Source organism: Crocuta crocuta, unplaced genomic scaffold (genome assembly GCF_008692635.1).
Source record: "Crocuta crocuta isolate KB4526 unplaced genomic scaffold, BGI_CrCroc_1.0 scaffold96, whole genome shotgun sequence".
Classification (NCBI taxonomy): domain Eukaryota; kingdom Metazoa; phylum Chordata; class Mammalia; order Carnivora; family Hyaenidae; genus Crocuta; species Crocuta crocuta.
In genome coordinates, this window is record NW_027531522.1 from 8,276,971 (window position 1) to 8,296,283 (window position 19,313).

The following is a 19,313-nucleotide window of genomic DNA, read 5'->3' on the forward strand; positions in this document are numbered from 1 at the left end:
TGTCCTCAACCCCCCCGGGGGGTTAGAGCCACTTACATTCTGAGGTCTGTTCTTGGACCATCAACTTAGGGCTTACAATGGATGTTTGCCTTAAAAGATTCTTTTCCCTGCCGCCCTCCCGTATCTGCTCTGGTCCCGCACTTGTGAGAGACCTCCTCCCTCTAATCCGTCTGGGTTCCTAATTTGGTGCCACTGTGAACCTTAGCTGGGGTTCCTTGGCTGGGTTTCTCATTTCTGCTGGTTTGATTTCTTGGAACTGGGACTCAATAGAGTGTCTCAGTTCAGAACACCTGCTTCTGCCAGCTTCTCCGGAGTTGACATCTGTCAACGGAACTCGCGATGCCCAAACCGCAGCCCCTCCCATCCAGCCGAACTCCTTCCCAGAATCGACCTCATCTAATCGCTGCCCGTGTCCTTATGTGACAAGTCGAGGAATTTTCTGCATTGCCAAGAAAATGAAAATACTCATAATACGGTGTTTTGTTCACGGTAAAGCACAGGAGATAGGAAGACAAAAGGTTTAAACATCAGTCCCTATGATAATTTACCATATCCAGATGTAAATCTAGGCTCCTCTAATTGAAAATGGTGACAAAGTCTGGGGGCGCCTGGGCAGCTCAGTCGGTTGGGCATCCGACTTCGACTCAGGTCATGATCTCAGGGCTTGTGGGTTCAAGCCCCATGTCAGGCTCTGAGCTGTCAGCACAGCTGACACTGCTTTGGATTCTGTGTCTCCCTTTCTCTCTGCCCCTCCCTTGCTCATGCTCTGTCTCTGTCTCTCTCTCTCTTAAAAGTAAATAATACTTAAAAAAATTTTTAATAAAAAAATAAAATGGTAATGAAGTCTGAAAATTCTATCATATAGATCTGTGAGCTCAACTCTACCCCCTTTACCTTTAATTGTGTTTTCTATCTCACCTGTTGTTTTCCTATCTTGACATATCTTCCACTCTTCAGACAGTTTTGCTGAGTAACATCTATCTCATCAACAATATCTTCCACCTCATATTTCAGCATTATAGAACAGCCAGCATTTATTAGCCACCTAAATTCAGTCACCCAGCCAGCTTTTAACCAGCCATTTAAGGCGCTTGAACATCTTTATGCACAGATGGTGTTCTTCCTTCAGAGGTTTTTATTTGACTTTTATTTTATGTCATTAATTTTTATCTGTGGGTCCATCTTAATTTTTCTCTACATATGGCGGCATTGAATGAGCAAACATCCAATCTTCTGTTTTTCATTAATGGCACCATCTTCCATTTATATCTATAAGCCGAAAACCTAGGACTCACCATCAATTATAAGAATCTCTTGGCTCTACCCAAAAATATACTGTGATAGGTAATTTTATGTGTCAGCTTGGCTAGGTCACAGAGCCTAGAAGTTTGTTCAAACACCAGTCTGGGCGTTGCTGCGAAAGTTTGTTTGCTGGATTGATAAGAATAACATGTGAATCGGTAAAGTAGATTACCCTCCAAACTGTAGGTGGGTCTCTTCCAGTCAGTCGAAAAGCTTTAGAGATAACAGGCTGAGGTCCCTGAAGAAGAAACAATTCTACCTCCAGACTGCCTTTGGACTTGAACTGCAATATCAAGTCTTTTTTGAGTTTCCAGCCTGGCAGCCTGCCTTTGTAGATTCTGGTCTTGACAGTCTTCGCAACTGCATGAGGCAATTCCTTAGATATTTCTCAAAAGATAGGTAGAAGATGATGATGATAGAGAGATAGACAGATAGACAGTGGATAGATAGATAATAGGTGGATAGATAGATAATAGGTGGATAGATAGATAATAGGTGGATGGATGGATAGATAGATAATAGGTAGATAGATGATAGAGAGAGAGATAATAGGTAGGTAGGTGGGTAGGTAGGGAGGTAGATTGATAGAGATACACACACACACACACACACACACCCTTTTGGTGATGCCAGAGAACCCTGACTAATACATACACTCTCATCCATTCTTTTCTGTCTGTCTCCATGGCCACCGCCCTAGACCATGCCACCATAGTCTAAACTCTGGTCTTCCTCTCTTTGAAACGCAATTAGCAAAGAAGATAACACCTGATCTGCCCATTTCCTGGGTGAGAAGGGCCTAATTTGCCACCTGACTCAAAATCGCAAAACCTACCTACAGTAATGGGTTGTTCCCACTTCACCCTATAAAGGAGTCAGGCTTCTTTCTGCTTCTGCAGCCTCCGGAGCAGATTGCCTGTGATGTGCATTGCATTCTGGCCGAATGCTCCTTCAGTCATACAATTGTTCTTTTTCTTCTACCTTTGTGGAAAGGTTTTCCAGGTTGAGAGGAGATTTTGTTTTTAATTACATTTTCCCAACCATTTAAACCCTTTGAGAGTGTGCGGCTGCGCACGGGAGAAAACCTGCAACGTCCCCATCGCAGCTCACCAGGAGAAGCACGATCCAGCCCTGCCGCGCCTGCTCTCACCCACCACCTTCCAGCCACAGGCCTTTCCGTTCCTCAAACACTTCGCGTCCACTTTGGAAGCTTCATATTTCAAGTTCCCTATTCTTGGAAGGCTCATTGAGGTTCCAGGTCAAGCGTCAACTCCTTAGTGACCAGACTATCCTAATTTTGCTCTTTTATTTTCTATATAATATTCACAACATCTTAAAATACATTCTTTTTTTAAAAAAAAAAATCCATTTCATTATCAGGACGCCAGGGTGGCTCAGTCGGTTAAGCATCCAACTCTTGTTTTTGGCTCAAGTCATGATCTCACAGTTTGTGAGTTCAAGCCCCACATCAGGCTCTGGGCTCACAGTGCAGAGCCTGCTTGGGATTCTCTCTCTTTCCCCCTCACTGTGCCCCTCCCACACGTGCTTTTTTCCTCAAAATAAATATATAAACTTAAAAATTCCATTTAATTATATTTGTCTGTGTCCCACTACTGAAATGTAAATTTCACAAGCAGAAAGACTTAGTACTTTCTGGCTCAGTACTCTATCCTCTCTTTTTGGAGCATACTAGCCTCTCAACAAATAATAGTTGAAGGAATGAAAGAATTATTAATTAAGTCTAAAGCATTTTGACTAGTAAATTTTATTTAATTTTATAGGTTATTTTATTTAATAATTGACTAATGATGACGAGAATATTTAATATGACTTTTCCCCCTGAAAGTTTATTTTTACTGAGAGAAATTTGTAAATTTTTATAAAAGGAGTACTTGGAGGGGCACCTGGGTGGCTCAGTCAGTCAAGCTTCTGACTTCGGCTCAGATATCATGATTTTATGGCTCATGGGTTCAAGCCCCGCGTAGGATTCTGTGCTGACAGCTCAGAGCCTGGAGCCTGCTTCGGATTCTGTATCTCCCTCTCTCTCTGCCCTTCCCTGCTCATGGGCGTGTCCTTTCTCTGTCTCTCTCTCTCTCTCCCCCTCCCCCCAAAATAAATAAACATTAAAAAAAATGTTAAAGGAGTACTTGGAAATGAAAAGCTTCTATTTCAATTCAAACTTATCTATTCTGATTTCCTTTATTTATCTTTGACAGTAGGGAGCAGTGCAAGTTTGATATTGCTTTTGCTAGACAATATAAGGAAATGTAAAATTATCACTTTAGGATTTCACAGTCATACACTATTCCTCTCCCCAACTAGTCAACACAGAGTACTTTTATCATGGTTCTATGTGCAATGTCTCTGATTTAAAATATCACATTTCTTCCGCTGACAGTGATTCAAGGCCTTGACCAAGAGGCATCTTGTGCCATTCTGGCCACTATCAACCACACCAGTGTTTTCTATGTATAAACTTTCTTTTTTTTTTTTTTTCTGTCTAGAGTAATTATGTTATTGTAATGCAAACACTGCAGAGCTAACACATGAGGACAGCTGAACTGATGCATTCATTTCTTTGCCATCTCAATTTTGGGATCGATTATTTTTCTTTTTGCGTTTTAACTTTTTTTAACCATTATTTATTTTTGAGAAAGACAGAGCCAGAGCGCGATCTGGGGAGGAGCAGAGAGAGAGAGAGAGAGGGAGACACAGAATATGAAGCAGGCTGCAGTCCCTGAGTTGTGAGCACAGGACCCAATGTGGGACGCAAACTCACAAACTGCGAGATCATGACCTGAGCCAAACAGCTGCTTAACTGACTAAGCCGTCCAGGTGCTGCTTTTTAATTTTTTTAAATGTTTTTTCACTTTTGAGAGACAGACAGGCAGACAGACAGAGACAGAGACAGAGAACGAGACAGGGAGGGCCAGACAGAAAGGGAGGGCCAGAGAAAGAGGGAGACACAGAATCCGAAGCAGGTTCCAGGCTCTGAGCCGTCAGCGCAAAACCTGACATGGGGCTCGAATCCACAGACCAGGAGATCATGACCTGAGCTGAAGTCACATACTTAACTGACTGAGACCCCCAGGCGCCCCTCTTTTTGCATTTTAAATACTTTTTGCATTTTAAATACTTACACATCAGACATTTCCTTCCAGAATTGAAGAGACCCTCCTTCCATCTTGAACTTGATCTGTCTAACCTCATATTAATTGTACAACACATGTGCCAGGTACCGTGCAAGGGACATTGCGAAGGACAAACCAGAGACAAGTTCCCTACCACAGTAAGCTTGTGTCGCCTGACGTTAACCCACAGGCAGAAACCTCAAAGGTCAAACTATACTTAGGAAAGAAGTCATAAGTTTCAATTCAATATCTCAAGTCAACATAACTGAGAATGAGATACCCAGTAACACGAGTATGAGTATTCTTTCAAGCGTATTTTAACAGTTTTAAATTTTTCCATAACATTGAACAAATAATTAAATTTCTGAACTTACTAGTCAAAGAAAATTAGGTTATTAAGTGGGACTATCCAGAGATGTAACTATTAAATCCTATGTTTCCCTAGACTTTTGTAGACTTTCCCCACTAGCGATAAATCAAATGCTGATGTGCAAACATGAAAAGCAATCTTTTGCAAGACAGAGAAGCTGGATAAGAAGAAAAGAAGTGGATGTTTTGCAACAGATACTACTATTTCTTCTTGCCTTTTGCAGTTTCAGTGCATGGCAGCCCCGTCCCCCAATGCCAGCACAACAGACATCTGTGAGCCTGGCGGGCGTATTCTGCTCATCAGAGCCCCCTCTGCCTACAAACGGCAAGGACAAGAAATGTCAGAGAAGTAAGGTCCCCAGGAAGAGCCCTTCATCAGTGACTGATGGCAATGGGTGAAGAAACACCCCAAATCCCTGGCATGTCAGGTGGGATGATTCTAAGGCACATACTCTACACTGTCACCCAGAGGACCCCACCAGGGCCGAACCCACAGTGGTCACTGGCCCCTCCCCCTCTGGTCTCAGCTCCCCACTCCTCTGCCTGTGCTTCCTGGGATTGTCACCCAAGTAAACTACTTCACTCAAATCACCGTCAGACATAGTGTCTTGAGCGACCCAAACAAAGAAATCTGTCCATTAGCCTCAGTAAATGAATGTAAAACCTACATATGTATCCTCCCAGAACTGAAGTTAAGCGAAAAGCGAATACGTATCGTGCATGTAATATATGCCACGGGCTGGGGGCAGGAAGGAGACTAAGGATTACAGTGTTACGTTTAGGAATATTCAACAAAAGAATAAAGGAGGGATGCCTGAATGGCTCAATTGGTTAGGAATCTGACTCTTGATCTCGGCTCACGTCATGGTCTCCAGTTGGTGAGTTCGAGGCCCCTTTGGGCTCTAGCGCTGACAACCTGCACGGAGCCTACTTGGGATTTTTTTCTCTCCCCCTCTCTCTCTGCCCTCCTCCTCTCGTATGCATGCATGCGTGCACTCTCTCTCACTAAATAAATAAACATTAAAGCTTGTTTTAAATAAATTAATAAAAAGATAAAGAAAAATTGAGAATAATTTTATTTTTCACTTCGATCCTTCACTTATTCGCCAAATACTCAGAGAATCTAATAATTTAAGTCACTGCATTCGGCCATTTGGGGAGGTGCAGCTAGGAATCCAATATGGGTTATGACCTCAAGGAGAAAGAAGAGGCCAAGAGCGAGACATTCCTCCAACTTCTTATCTCCTATCCTAAAGACAACGATTATCTTTGCCCTTCCTGGGCTAGTTCATTCTAGTTCCTTCCTGGGAGTTCAGCCTCCTTCGGTCTGCTGATCTCTCTACTTGCGTACTGGATTCTGTCCCCTTCTGCCTCCCAACACGTTCTCCTTTCCTTTCCCTCCTGGGTCCTCCACCTCAGAACGCCAGCCTCTCCCCCAATTCTAAGACAGACAAATGAAATCCGGAGGGAAGACATTGACACTATACCACTCTTTCTTCTTCCCCTCACAGCCTTGCTAAGTATTTAATTCTTATGTATCATATCAATCGGTCATGACGTAATCAGAGCTCTAATGCTCACTGGCTGTGTGACTTTGGTCAAGTTCCTAAACTCCGCTGGTCTTTCTTTTCCCCATCTGAAAAATGAGGGGAAAGTAACAGAACCTGCTCGCTGTTGTGAGAATTCAGTGAGATCATCTACATACTGGGAACAGCTCCTGACACAGAAATTGCTAGATATGTGGTAACTATTGTCATTACCTTGGGAAAATCAGTCTTTTTATTTTTTTTTTTAACTTTAATGTTTATTTTTGAGAGAGAGAGAGAGACAGAGACAGAGACAGAGAGACAGAGAGAGACAGAGAATGCAAGCAGGGGTAGAGGCAGAGAGAGAGGGAGACACAGAATCCAAAGCAGGCTCCAGGCTCCGAGCTGTCAGCACAGAGCCCGACGTGGGGTTCGAACCCACAAACCGTGAGATCGTGACCTGAGCTGAAGTCAGATGTTTAAGTGATTGAACCACCCAGGCGCCCTGGAAAATCAGTCTTGAAGACAGTGTGAAAATGGCTCAGAGCAGGATGAGACTAGAGAAAACAGAGCTGTGGCAGCAGCCCAGAGAAAGGAACAGAAGAACAGAAATGATGGAGACTCCAGAGTTTCCAAACTCAAGAGACACATGACATGGTAGAGAAAGGTTTATTCTTTGGGGTCATTACACCTGCTATCAACTTCTGGCTCCACCATTCCCTAGTTGTGTTGCCCCAGTTAAATTAATCATTCCAGCCTCGATTTCCTCATCTGTAAAATAGGGATAATAATGCTCCTTGAGGGAGCTGCTATGAACTTCTAAATGAGGTAATTTATGTAAAACACTCAGCATGTCATTTTGCATAGAGTGAACACTCTAGTGTTAACCCCCTCCGTCCCCCCGCCCCAGGTGAAAAGTCTAAACAATTGGTACAACTAGAAGGACTAAGTCTTTCTTTGGCACACTGTTGTTTTGAGCACATGTATGTCTTTCCTGGCCGACACACTCTAGCTGGTAAATTCTGGCGACTTCTTAGTCGCAGAGTCAGAAGGCACTAGTGTAGAATCCACTCTGGTCCCTCATGGCTAGATGACTTCTGAGCCTGTTTCCTCATGTAGTAACAAGTGGCCACTGACCTTTGCCCGTCTTACCCCTCAGGGCTGTTGTAAGGATCTGATTAGGGATCTGAAAGGGATTAATTAATGTGATGAGGGATCTGAAAGTGCTCTTAACTTGAGTGACCTTAACTTGATTTGTAATTGGACAAATTTGGTTAGAATGCTTTCTTTTCTTTGCCAAGACAGTGTCAATCAGTGTCAATTCTTTTTGAAAGGGAGCTTGCTTTCTTACCTCCTTGACTCTCACTTTTGTTCTGTGTGATTTCCCCCACACTCTTCTAGATCAAACTAACCATAAGACTTTTCCATCCAACAATGCTTGATGGTGGCCAAGAGGCAAGAAAACACTACCGTTCTCATTTTGACTCCCTTTTCACCATGTAGATACACATAGGAAGTAGAAGCTACGTTGCTTTCGTTCAACTCCTTTTGTGGCCTCTGTGACTTCCTAGTTCTCCCTTAGCTGCTTGGGATTCAGTCTCAGAGACCAGATGTGAGTGTCAAAGGATGCCCATGATCTTTAGTTCCTTTTTTTTTTTAATGTTTATTTATTTCTGAGAAAGGGCAAGTGGTGAAGGGGCAGAGAGAGGGGGACAAAGGATCTAAAGCAGACTCTGAGCTGATAGGCTGACAGCAGTGAGCCTGATGTGGGCTTCGAACTCACGAACCACAAGATCATGACCTGAGTCAAAGTTGAGATGCTCAACTAAGTGAGCCACTCAGGTGTCCCTCTAGTTCCCTTCTGAAGACAGGGCTCTTTGTCTTCAACTGAGGTTGAACACACATGACTCTGTGAAAGTCACATTTAACTAATGATGACCCTTCCTACCTAGAAATTTAGTTCAACACTCTCATAAGGCACTGAACTGTCATGTAACACTGCAATTGTCATCTTACCTATATCTGCAATATGTTACACACCCAAACTTCCACCTTTCGATTTCAGAAAGATCAGATGAAGTTTGGAACACTAATGGGTAAAATAGACAAATATAAGAAGGGTTGAAAAAATAGGACAAGGACTTGGTTTTGCTCAGTAACTTTAGAAAGTATGTCTTAAATCTGGCATCTAAAAGAAGTCATAGGTAAAGGAAGAAATGAAGAGGCTAGAAATAAAGAAAAGTAGAAATATTATAAAGAAAATTTTATGAAAATTAAAATGACCAAAGGAACATTTGGTTCCAAGAAATAGTGGGGAACTATTTCTTGAGAAAATCCTAGACTGGTATCAAACCAATCATTCACTCAGCAAAAAATGCATTGCTGCTGTTTAACAGAAAGAATAGGAGTCAGGAGTCTTAAGCACTAAACAGGTTTTGCCATTAACTAGTTGTGAGAGTCTGGAAAGATCACTTAACATGTTGGGACTTCAGTTTTCTTATCTATAAAACAAGGAGGTTGAAGGCAGCACAAGGCTGTGCCAGGGATCAAATTCACTGCATTTTTTTTTTTTTTTTTACACTCATTGGCTAGTGAGATCCTATTTTGGCATCTTTTCCAGCTCTGTCTCTGGTGCCATTACATCAGTAGTTTGAAATCAACCATGGCAGGAATGGTATCCCATGGAAATTAGTAAGTGCCACAAACCAGGGCTTTTCTTCTGAGAACTGGTTGTTAAGTTTATCAACACACCATTGCTTATGAGTCAGACCATCCCGTTTTGAGCGAAGCTGCTCTGCTAAGGTCCAACCTTCATGTCTGAGCATCTCTCTTTTACTCTATCACTACTGTGACTATATCCCCACCGAGATCTAAACATTGGTGCAGAATGCCATTCTTCCTGCTAAATGGGTATCAGGGCAAGAAGGGTAAGGACTTCCCCCACCTCAAGCTTGGCCTCCTGCCCCTCAAGGTATGATGTGGTTGCTCATGGTGCTGACGATGTGGGCTGCTCTCCAGAGGTGGGACAAAGCGTTCAGGGGTGAAAAAGAGAATTAAACACAGAACGTAGGGAGCCCTATCCATGGATTTTCTTAATGGGTAGGGAACCAGGGGATGTACAGAAAGGGGTGCCGGGAATTCATATGCCCTTTGTTCTATTGCTAACTAAGACGCAACTAACCTCTGTTCATGTGCTGCCTGAGCCAAAAGAAAAGGTAAAATCAGAATTATACGTTCTCAAGTTTAAAAAAAATTCTGTAAGGGGCTCCCTTACCCATGTTTTTGTTTGTTTCTTAATCTCTGAGTAATCATCTTCAGCACCTCCCTGTTTCCCCTGTGTTTGTGCCTCTGAAGAGGAAGACATTCATCAGAGTGAGGCATCCTGCTGTCTCAAGGAGGGGAAAACTCATCAACAAATTGAGAAACATTTCTTGCCCCAAAGCATTAAGAGGCATGTATAGGAGGATTAGGAGGAACTTAACTGAGGAACAAGGGGGAGAAGAAGGGGGGAAATGGTGGGGGAGAGGGAGAGAGGCAAACCATGAGAGACTCCTGAATGCTGACAAAAACTGAGGACTGATGGATGTGGGGGGGAGGGGGGGATGGGCATGGAGGAGGGCACTTGTGGGGATGAGCACTGGGTGTTGTGTGGAAACTAATTTGACAATAAATTATTTGTAAAAAAAAAAAAAAAAGAGTCAGTATAAAGAAAACTAGTATCTATGCTGCCCTATATGGTAGTGATTGTCCCCAAGGGTCTATCTACCGTTGAATGAGGCCAGTCTAAATTGATGCATTGCTGTAAGTATAAAATACTGGATTTTGAAAATTTAACTTTTAAAAAATGAGTGTAAAACTATTCCTATATGCTGTATCCCAATTCATGTTCACTATTTTGGACATCTTGGGTTAAATTAAATATCTTCATGAAATCAACGTCACCTGTTTCTTTTTCACTTTTTCTAGTGTGGCTACATAACGTGCCTAATGAGGCTTCTGTTGGACTGCCCTGGGTTCGCAATCCAGTTCACACACAGAGCCCTTGAATTGTTCATCCAGATTCCGACTGAAGACCTTCAGAGACAGGGAACTTACGCCCAAGCAGACTACCCTATTTGAGATAGCACAAGTCTTAAGAGCTTTTCACTGGTTTTAGTTTTAACCTTTGGGGTCATGAAGAACACATGAATCCTCTTCCACAAGACAGATTTGCAAAATGAATACTGTGACGATGTCTAACCCCAACCCATAGTGCTCTCTCCCTTAGGCAAACCATGTCCTCCTCCGGCATCCCTTACACATGGAGAGATATGCTTTGTAGCCAGGAATAAGGCAGAGTAACTTCTTAAGCTCCAAGTCTCTCTCTCAGCATTGTTTCTTGGGTTATTTCTCTCTTAGATGCTTAATATACGGCTTTTATTGGATAAGTAATTACTACTGTGGGAATAAGAAGTTACTACTTTTAATAGCTAGCACTTACAAAGCAATTCCTATGGGCCATCCTAGGTTCTAGACATTTTAAGGGTGCCTGGGGTGGCTCAGTTGGTTGAGCATCCAGCTTTTGACTTTGGCTCAGGTCATGATCCCAGGGTTGTGGGACTGAGCCCCACATCGGGCTCCATGCATGGAGTTTGCTCGAGATTCTCTCTCCTCTCTTTCTCTCTCTCTCTCCTCTGCCCTTCTCCCCTTTCTCTCTTAAAAAAAAAAAAAGAAAAATTAAAATAAACAAATTACATTTTGCAACTCACTGAATCCTTGCAAAAACATGGGGTAGATAGGGGCTCCCAGCTAGCTCAGTCAGAAGAGCATGTGATCTCCGGGTCGTGGGTTTGAGTCCCACTTTGGGTGCAGAGATTACTTAAATAAACAAATACACTTAAAAACAACAACAACAGGGCTCTTGGGTGGCTCAGTCATTTGAGGGTCTGACTCTTGATTGCAGCCCAGGTCATGATCTCAAAGTCATAGGAGTGAGTCTTGCATTAGGCTCCACGCTGAGCATGGAGACTGCTTAAGATTCCCTCTCTCTCTCTCTCTCTCTCTCTCTCCTTCCTTCTCTGTCTTCCTCTCCCTCTGCCCCTTTCCCCCACGTGTGTATGCACTCTCTCTAAAATAAAAATTTAATTAATTAATGTCTTTTCAAAAATTTAATGAATGAAAAAAACAACAACATAGGGCCAAGTACCATTATGCTCCCCATCTTATAAACAGGGAAACTAGAACACAGAGTAATTAAGTAGCTTCCCGCCAGGGGCAGGGTGCCTTCACTAGTGCTTTTATAATCACTGCTACTTAATGCTCTTTATGATTTCACATTTTCTGTGGTCAGCACTCTCCCTGGCAGCTGGGGCGTCCATGTTATCCGTGTGTTCCCAGTTCTGCCCCCATGGGTACATGGAGAACATGAGCGTCATTGGCATAGAAGGCGCACAGACGTGTGTGCTGATTTGGGAGAAAGAGCGAGATCGGGAACCGAAACTTCAAAGGTGATCCAAAGGGAACTGAGAATGCAAATTCTAAGGGGCAGGCACTCTCATTCCAAAGTTTAGACAGGTTGAGCCTAGGGAGATAGAAAAGAGACTTGATAATGTTTTTGCGAATTTGAAAGGCCGTGAATCTCTTCCTCCTAAGTAATCACCAGTCTCCAGGAAAAAAAAAAAAAGGGGAGGAAGAAAACAAGTATAAATCAGTTTGAACAACTTAGAAAACTGATAAGGACGAAATTTGTAGCTATAAAAACTATGGATGATTAAAATGTTTGTTCACGGGCAAAAAGACGCAGGGTGAAAATCTTCCGGAATCTACGATCTGGTCCTTAGACTCCCCAACGAGGAAAGACACCAGGACCACCACCACCACCCCCCTTGTAGCGAAAAACACTCAACAGATTGTTCCTTGCAGGTTAGACAGAAATACTGAGAACTGCAAGCCAGACTCCACAAACCACAAAGGAAGTCCCTGTGAGAGCAGAGCGGGGAAGGGACCATGGTCGCTGAGAGAGGTCAGGAGGAGACAGGGCGGTCTGTGGAGCCAGGTGGCACCTCTGGCCTAAGAAGCCACCTCTGGGCTTCAGGTCCCAGGCCCGGCAGCCAGGAGCAGGCGACCGGGGTCTCCCAGAGCTGGTGGCACAGGGGACTTTTGCGTCCCTCCTCACCGAAGGCCTTGAAAGGAGCCCATTAACCTTGACCCAAAAGGAAGGTGTGCCTCTAGGCCCCGAGTCAGAAAGCTGCCACTCGGTCAACTTACCCAACAGCTGCACAGCAACCGGAATGAGACAGAGGAAAATCAGGAGCAGGGACAGCCTCATGGCCCAGAGTTTCTCCTTTCCTTCCACTGATGGAGAGGAGGGGTAAGTAGGAAGCCAAGCAATGCCGGCTCCCGATGACCCCTTCCCCTACCGTGTTCTCAGAGTTCAGCCCTGCTGAAAAGACGTGTGGAGGAAACTCGCACTTTTAAAGGGCTTCTGAAATTAGGGAAAACCTCCAATAAGGAGATATCCTGTCACATGAGGGTAGTTGGAAAAACAGGAATTCAAAGTTACAACTTTGCTTTGTAAGCTAACTTCTGAGAAGAGCAGACACAGAGGGAGGGAAGAAAGGGACGCAGGGGGGAGACGGGTGGGGGAGAAGGGTGAGGAAGGGGGGGCCAGTGAAAGGGTGATGGTGAGAAAGCGGAGCCAGGCGGGCGTGCTGGGAAGAGGAGAAGTGAAACAGCTTGGGGAGGGTGGGGGAGGGGCTCAGATGGGGCTAGTTCGGAGCAGGTAGGAGGCCATTACCTGGGCTGGAAAGCTGGGGGTCCCTCTGGGGAGCAGCTGGACCCATGGTCTCTCAGCAGACAACCCCACCCTAAAGTGACAGAAATGGCAGGCACTTAAAAGGACAGTTGGATGCTGGAGACATTTTCGTAAGGGCTGAAATAGGTCCCCCCTCATTCTCTACATTCATTGCTTAGAGTCTCTTTTTTCTTAGATTCAAAAGACACAGTTCTCACAGAGCTTTGTTGGTTTAAAAGCCAGAGGAAAAGTGAGAGACTCAGCAGGGCTGAGGAGGAGGAAAGTTCTAGAAGCCTTTCTCTAGCAAGTTCTCTAGAAAAACAGAGAAAACAGCGACAGAAGATTTACAATAAAGCCTTGATGCCTTGTCTCAACCACGCTGGACCTCTTCAACTTTGGAAGGGTCCTCTTGGTCAGAGAAAATCTGTTCATTTGGTAAAAAGGATGTATATTTGTTACATGATGGGTGGAAGTCTTTCTTTAAAACCAAAAATGTTCATTAAACACAATATTAACCCCTAAATATCTATTTTTGTTATCTTTCAAAAGCAAAACATGAATGAGGAATATCTTGATGCAGATATCAGTAATTAGCTAGCCAACCCGCACCTGGAGTGTGGTAAAGATTAATAATTCAAAAATGAAGCCACTTGGGACGCCTGGGTGGCTCAGTGGGTAAATGCACAACTTTGATTGAGGTCATGGTCTCATAGCTCATAAGTTCGAGCCCCGCACTGGGCTCTGTGCTGACAGCTCAGCCTGGCGCTTGCTTCGGATTCTGTGTCCCTTTCGCTTTCTCTGCCCCTCCCCCGCTTGTGCTCAGTCTCTTTCTCAAAAATAAACAAAACATTTAAAAAAACCAAAAAAACAAAAACGAAGCTGCTGGAAACATTGCACTGTTTCTTTAATTTTAAACGAATAGTTTATCATCAAGTGGAAAGCCCCAAGATTGACCATCTTTGTGATAAAGTTATAAACTTCGCTTCCTAATAAGAAATGTGATATAGTCCCCTTACTGATTTTTTTAAAAACATTCTAAATTTAAGATTATTCTAACAGAATGTGAAAGGTGCTAAAAATGTAGGACACAGGACAAGGTTTTTTTGTTTTGTTTTTTCCCATTAGGCTAAGACTTGACTGATAAAAAAAAAACTTCATATGAAACAGTACAGATGAAACAAAATGTTTCTTTCTAAAACACTGTTTCATTAACTTCTCATGAAAAAAAGATATTTTAAATGAGTTGTTCATGGCTTTTACATGAAAATAGTTTCTATAAGTTCACAAAAATTGGCCTAACTTGGACATATATAAATTTCAGATGCAAAGAAAACATAATTAAAGTCTCTCTACACTCACCCTTATGGTTTTTTGATTTATACAAAAGTGTCACAGAGCCCAGCAAGATCAGTGGTAAATCTAAGACTTTGAAACAAAAGGAAGCCAGCTGTCCCACAAAGAATTTACCCCAAGACCTTGACCTTATTGAAAAAAAGATTTACCAGGCGAGAAGGAGTGAACAAGGCAAAAATCAATCAATCAATCAATCAATCAATCAATCTAGCTTTTGGGAGAGTGACATCACAGAAGACAATAAAACAGGAAGCTCTAGGACTCCATCATTTCACCTAAACACCTGCAGAACTGGCAGGTATGGTCTGAAGTAACTACTCTGGATCTCCAGACTCTAGGGGAAACCTTCCCTGGTGGCAGTGGCAACATCTTCCGTCTCCAACCTTTGTGGCTGGAAGCGTGAGGGCAGCAGACTGAGTTTCTGGTGCAGCTTGCTAAAGCCAGGGCCTTGTCCTCCGGAATATCAGAGTGATGAGTTCTGAAGGCCGATTGCTGCTTTTATTTGCTTTCATCGCTTTTATTCAACATAGTATTAGACATTCCAGCCAGAGCAATTGGGCAAGAAAAAAAAAAAAAGAAACAAAAACAATTAAAAGTACCAAACTGGAAAGAAGAAGTAAAACTATCTCAAGAAGAAGTAAAACTATCTCTTTTGACAGATGGCATGATTTTATATGTAGAAAACCCTAAAGCTTACACACACACACACATACACACACACACGTGCACACACACACGCACAATCCTGTTAGAGCTAATAAATAAACGCAACAAAGTTGAAAGATACAAAATCAAAACACAAAAACCAGTTACATTTCTAAATACTGTTAATGAAAACTCTGAAAAGGAAATTATGAAAACATTTTTATTTCCGTGTCATCCTTGCACAGGGGCCATGCTAATCTTCTCTGTATCGTTCCAATTTTAGTATATGTGCTGCTGAAGTGAGCACAAAAACATTTTTATTTCCAACAGCATCAAAAAGAATAAAATACTTAGGAGTAAATTTAACCAAGGAGACAAAAGAGTTGTGCAATGAAGGCCACATGACACAGCTGAGAGAAATTAAAGAAGACCTAAATAAACAAGAAGATATCCATGTTCATAGAATGGAAGACTTAATATCATTAAGATGACAATACTATCCAAAGAGTTCTATAGATTCAATGCAATTCCTATAAAAATCCCAATGATATTTTTTGTATAAATTTTAAAAACCCTTCATAAAATGACATGAGTTCCAAAGAGAACCTACGTAGGCAAAACACTCTTGGAAAAAAAATAAAGTTGGAGAACTCAACACATACTTTATGATTTCAAAATTTACCACAAAGCTGGCAGAGGGGAAACATAAAGACCAATAGAATAGAATGATAGCCCAGAAATAAACTCTTACACATGAGATCAACTGACTTTTTACAAGGGTGCCAAGACTATTCAATGGAGAAAGAATAGTCTTTTCAACAAATGGTGCTGGGAAAACTGGGTATCTACATTACAAAAGAATGAAATTGGACTTTTACCTTAAACCATATACAAAAAGTAACTCAAAATGAATCAAAAACCTAAACTTAAGAGCTAAAACTATAAAACTTTTAGAAGAAAACACCAGGAAACATTTTTATGCCGTTGGATTTGGCAATGATTTGGGGGTGGAGTGGATATGACACTAAAAGCACAGACAACAAAAGAAAATATAGATAAACTGGGATTCCTCCAATTAAAAAATTTTGTACATCGAAGGACACAAGCAAAAGAGTGAGAAGACGATCCACAAAATGGGAGACAATATTTGTAAATAAATCATATATCCAATAAGGGATTAATATCCATAAAATATAAAGAAGCACAACTCAACAGCAACAAAACACAATCAATTAAAAAAATGGGCAATGAAGTTGAGCAGACAATTCTCTAAAAAAGATACACAAATAGCCAATAAGCATGAGAAGAGGCTCAACATCACTAGTCATCAGGGAAGTGCAAACAAAACCATAATGCTGTATCACTTCACACCCATTAGGGCGGCTACTATAAGAAAACAACAAACAGAAAATAACAAGTATTGGTGAGGTCATGGAGAAATTGGACCCTTGTGCACCGTTGGAGGGAATGTAAAATGATATAGCCACTGCGGAAAATGGTTTGGCTGTTTCTCAAAAAGTTGAACACATAATTGCCGTATGATCCAGCAATTCTACTTCTAGGTATATACCCAAAAGAAATGAAAATAGACACTCAAACAAATATTTGTACTCCAATGTTCATAACCAACATTATTCACAGTAGCCAAAAGGTAGAGGCAAGCCAAGTGTCTATTAGCAGATGAAAGCAAAAACCAAATGTATTGAATCTCTCTCTCTCTCTCTCTCTTTCTCTCTCTCACACACACACATATAGGAATATTATTCAGCCACAAAAAGGAATCTGATACCTGCTACATGTATAACCTTGAAAACATTATGCTAAGTGAAATAATCCAGACACAAAAGGACATATGTTGTATGAGTCCACTTACATGATGTACATATTCATAGAGACAGAAAGAAGAGAAGTTACAAAGGGCTGGTGAGGAGAGGAGAGTGATGTTATTATTTAGTGGGTACAGAGTTCCTGTTTGGGATGATGAAATGTTCTAAAAATAGTGGTGCTACTTCTACAACATCGTGACCATACTTGAAGCTAGTGAATTGTACACATAAAAATGGCTAAAGTGGGAAATTTTTATGTTATGTATATAGTGCATAACGTATGTATTTATATATTATAAGATATATTTTTTTATTAAAATAAAATCCAACTGTTAATCACATACTATTAAGTTTGGTTCTGGTTTTTGCTTAGCTGTTGATGCTGGTGTAACTTTTAACTAGCAGTTCCTTTAAGCTGAAACTAAGGAAACCTTTACTTTTTAATTGGCAAGATAATCACCGAACTATTTCATTTCCTCCTAGACATTCTCTTTCTCAAGCATTGGGTACTTCACACCCACTCAATTCCACAAAACATGACCTTGGTGACTCTTTTGCTCTGAAGCAGTTCCAAGAAAATTAGCTCAACCCATTCTTTTTGTAACCTCTTCTATCATTTCTCATGGTCAAAACTGGCGACTGATTCAGAAGCTGGTTTTGCTTAAGCAAGCCTATCCCTTGATGGGCAAGTTTGTGCAAAGGAAATCACAGTAATTTCGACCCAGAAGAAAAAAGATGATGATGCCACTGAATACAAACTTAAAAGTTTAAAAGGATGGAAGGCTGTTTCTTCATATTCTTATTCTTCTCATTTTCCAGTCTTTACCAAAATATGTCAAAACATCAATATTGCATTTTCAGTTTAACAGAAAACGACTGACTTATGACAATAAAACAATCTTCGTACTGGGTTCTTTATCTAAAAATTGACTTTAGGGGCACCTGGGTGGCTCAGTCGGTTAAGCATCCAACTCTTGGTGTCAGCTCCAGATCTCAGTTTCATGAGTTCAAGCCCCGCATTAGGCTCTGTGCTGACAGTGGTGTCTGCTTGGGATTCTTTCTCTCTCTGCCCCTCCCCTGCTCATGCTGTTTCTAACTCTCTCAAAATAAATAAATAACCTTAAAAAAACTTTTTAAAAATCTGACTTTAATGGTAATTCTCTTAGATAGATTATTTAGATTGACTGTAATATAAAATCTATATATGCAGACTATTTGAGGGGCCTATGAGGTTTACAGTTCTCCAGTCGGTGTTACGTTCTGTGTTGTTCAGCACTGCTCACATCTTTATAATATCCTTATTTCGCTTTGCCAAATAATTTCACTAGAAGGTTATATGACCCATTTAATAAGTGAAAAAAAATTTTAAGAAGATGAAAAACATACTCTATGGTCTGAAGATGACCGAGACCTTATACATGGAAGTCAAGACACAAAAACATTAGATTTCTTCCCCATAGCTACAAACTGTGTAAGGTTACGTATAAATTTTAGCACTTCAGAATGTAAGTGTTTTATCTCTTCACTGAAATACTCAGAAAACCCTGTTCTCTAAGGTATCTAAATCTTTTTTAAAAAGAAAGAAATACATTATAGAGAAAGAAAGCATTTCTGAAAAATTTATTAATATTTTAATTTCAATGCATGAGAAATTAGGATTTGTGTGTGTATATATGCAAACTTCCACATGAAATATTACTATAGTAAATATTATTCCCAAAACGTATCAAATCATTTTTGATAAATTTGAGACTACACTACTTCTTTCAAAAGATTATTTTTTAGAACACTTCTAAATTTACAATAAACTTGAGAAGAATGTACAGAAATTTCCCATATACTCTCTTGTTCTCATATGTGCACAGCCTTCTCCATTATAATCATCCTCTGTACTCTATTCATCTTTTTTTATTGTCTCTGTAGTGTTGCATTTTCTAGAAGGTGATATAGTTTGAATCATACCATATGTAATCTCAAACTGGCATTTTACGCTTAGTAATATTCGAGAAGCTTCTTCCATATCTTTTGATGGCTCTTTTCTCTTTAGTGCTGAGTAATATTCCATCGCCGCAATTACCAGTTTATTTATCGGTTTACCTACAGAAGGACATCTTTCTTGGTTCTAATTTTTGACAACTATGAATGAAGCTGCTAAAAACATCCATTTTCAAACTTCTGCGTTGATGTGAGTTTCCAACTCCTTTGGGTAAATGCCAAGGATCATGACTGCTGCATGGTATGGTAGGAGTATGTTTAGTTTTCTAAGAAATCATCTCTCTATCTTCCAAAGTGTCTATACCAGAGCTCCTGGGAGGCTCAGTTGGTTAAGCGTCTGAATTCAGCCCAGGTCATGATCTTATGGTTCATGAGTTCGAGCCTCACATCGGGC

The 19,313-nt window shown here is 41.3% G+C and overlaps 1 protein-coding gene and 1 non-coding gene across 4 annotated transcripts in view; both read right to left on the bottom strand.

The window, feature by feature from the left end:
- Positions 1–12,724, bottom strand: part of MRC1 (mannose receptor C-type 1) — a 101,025-nt gene extending 88,301 nt beyond the window's left edge. For 2 of the 3 annotated variants that reach the window (XM_077772459.1, XM_077772458.1), the window contains exon 1: positions 12,575–12,724. In XM_077772459.1, the coding sequence (XP_077628585.1) occupies positions 12,575–12,635 (61 nt within the window). In that variant the 5' untranslated portion in view covers positions 12,636–12,724. Of the gene's footprint in view, positions 1–9,602; positions 9,647–12,574 lie in introns of those variants that run through there. The other variant, XM_077772460.1, reaches the window with a different exon arrangement.
- A 2,574-nt stretch (positions 12,725–15,298) lies between these two features.
- On the bottom strand, positions 15,299–15,405 carry LOC144238654 (U6 spliceosomal RNA). Its single transcript, XR_013337178.1, has one exon. It is a non-coding gene; the product is annotated as a U6 spliceosomal RNA (small nuclear RNA).
- Positions 15,406–19,313: the final 3,908 nt, after the last annotated feature.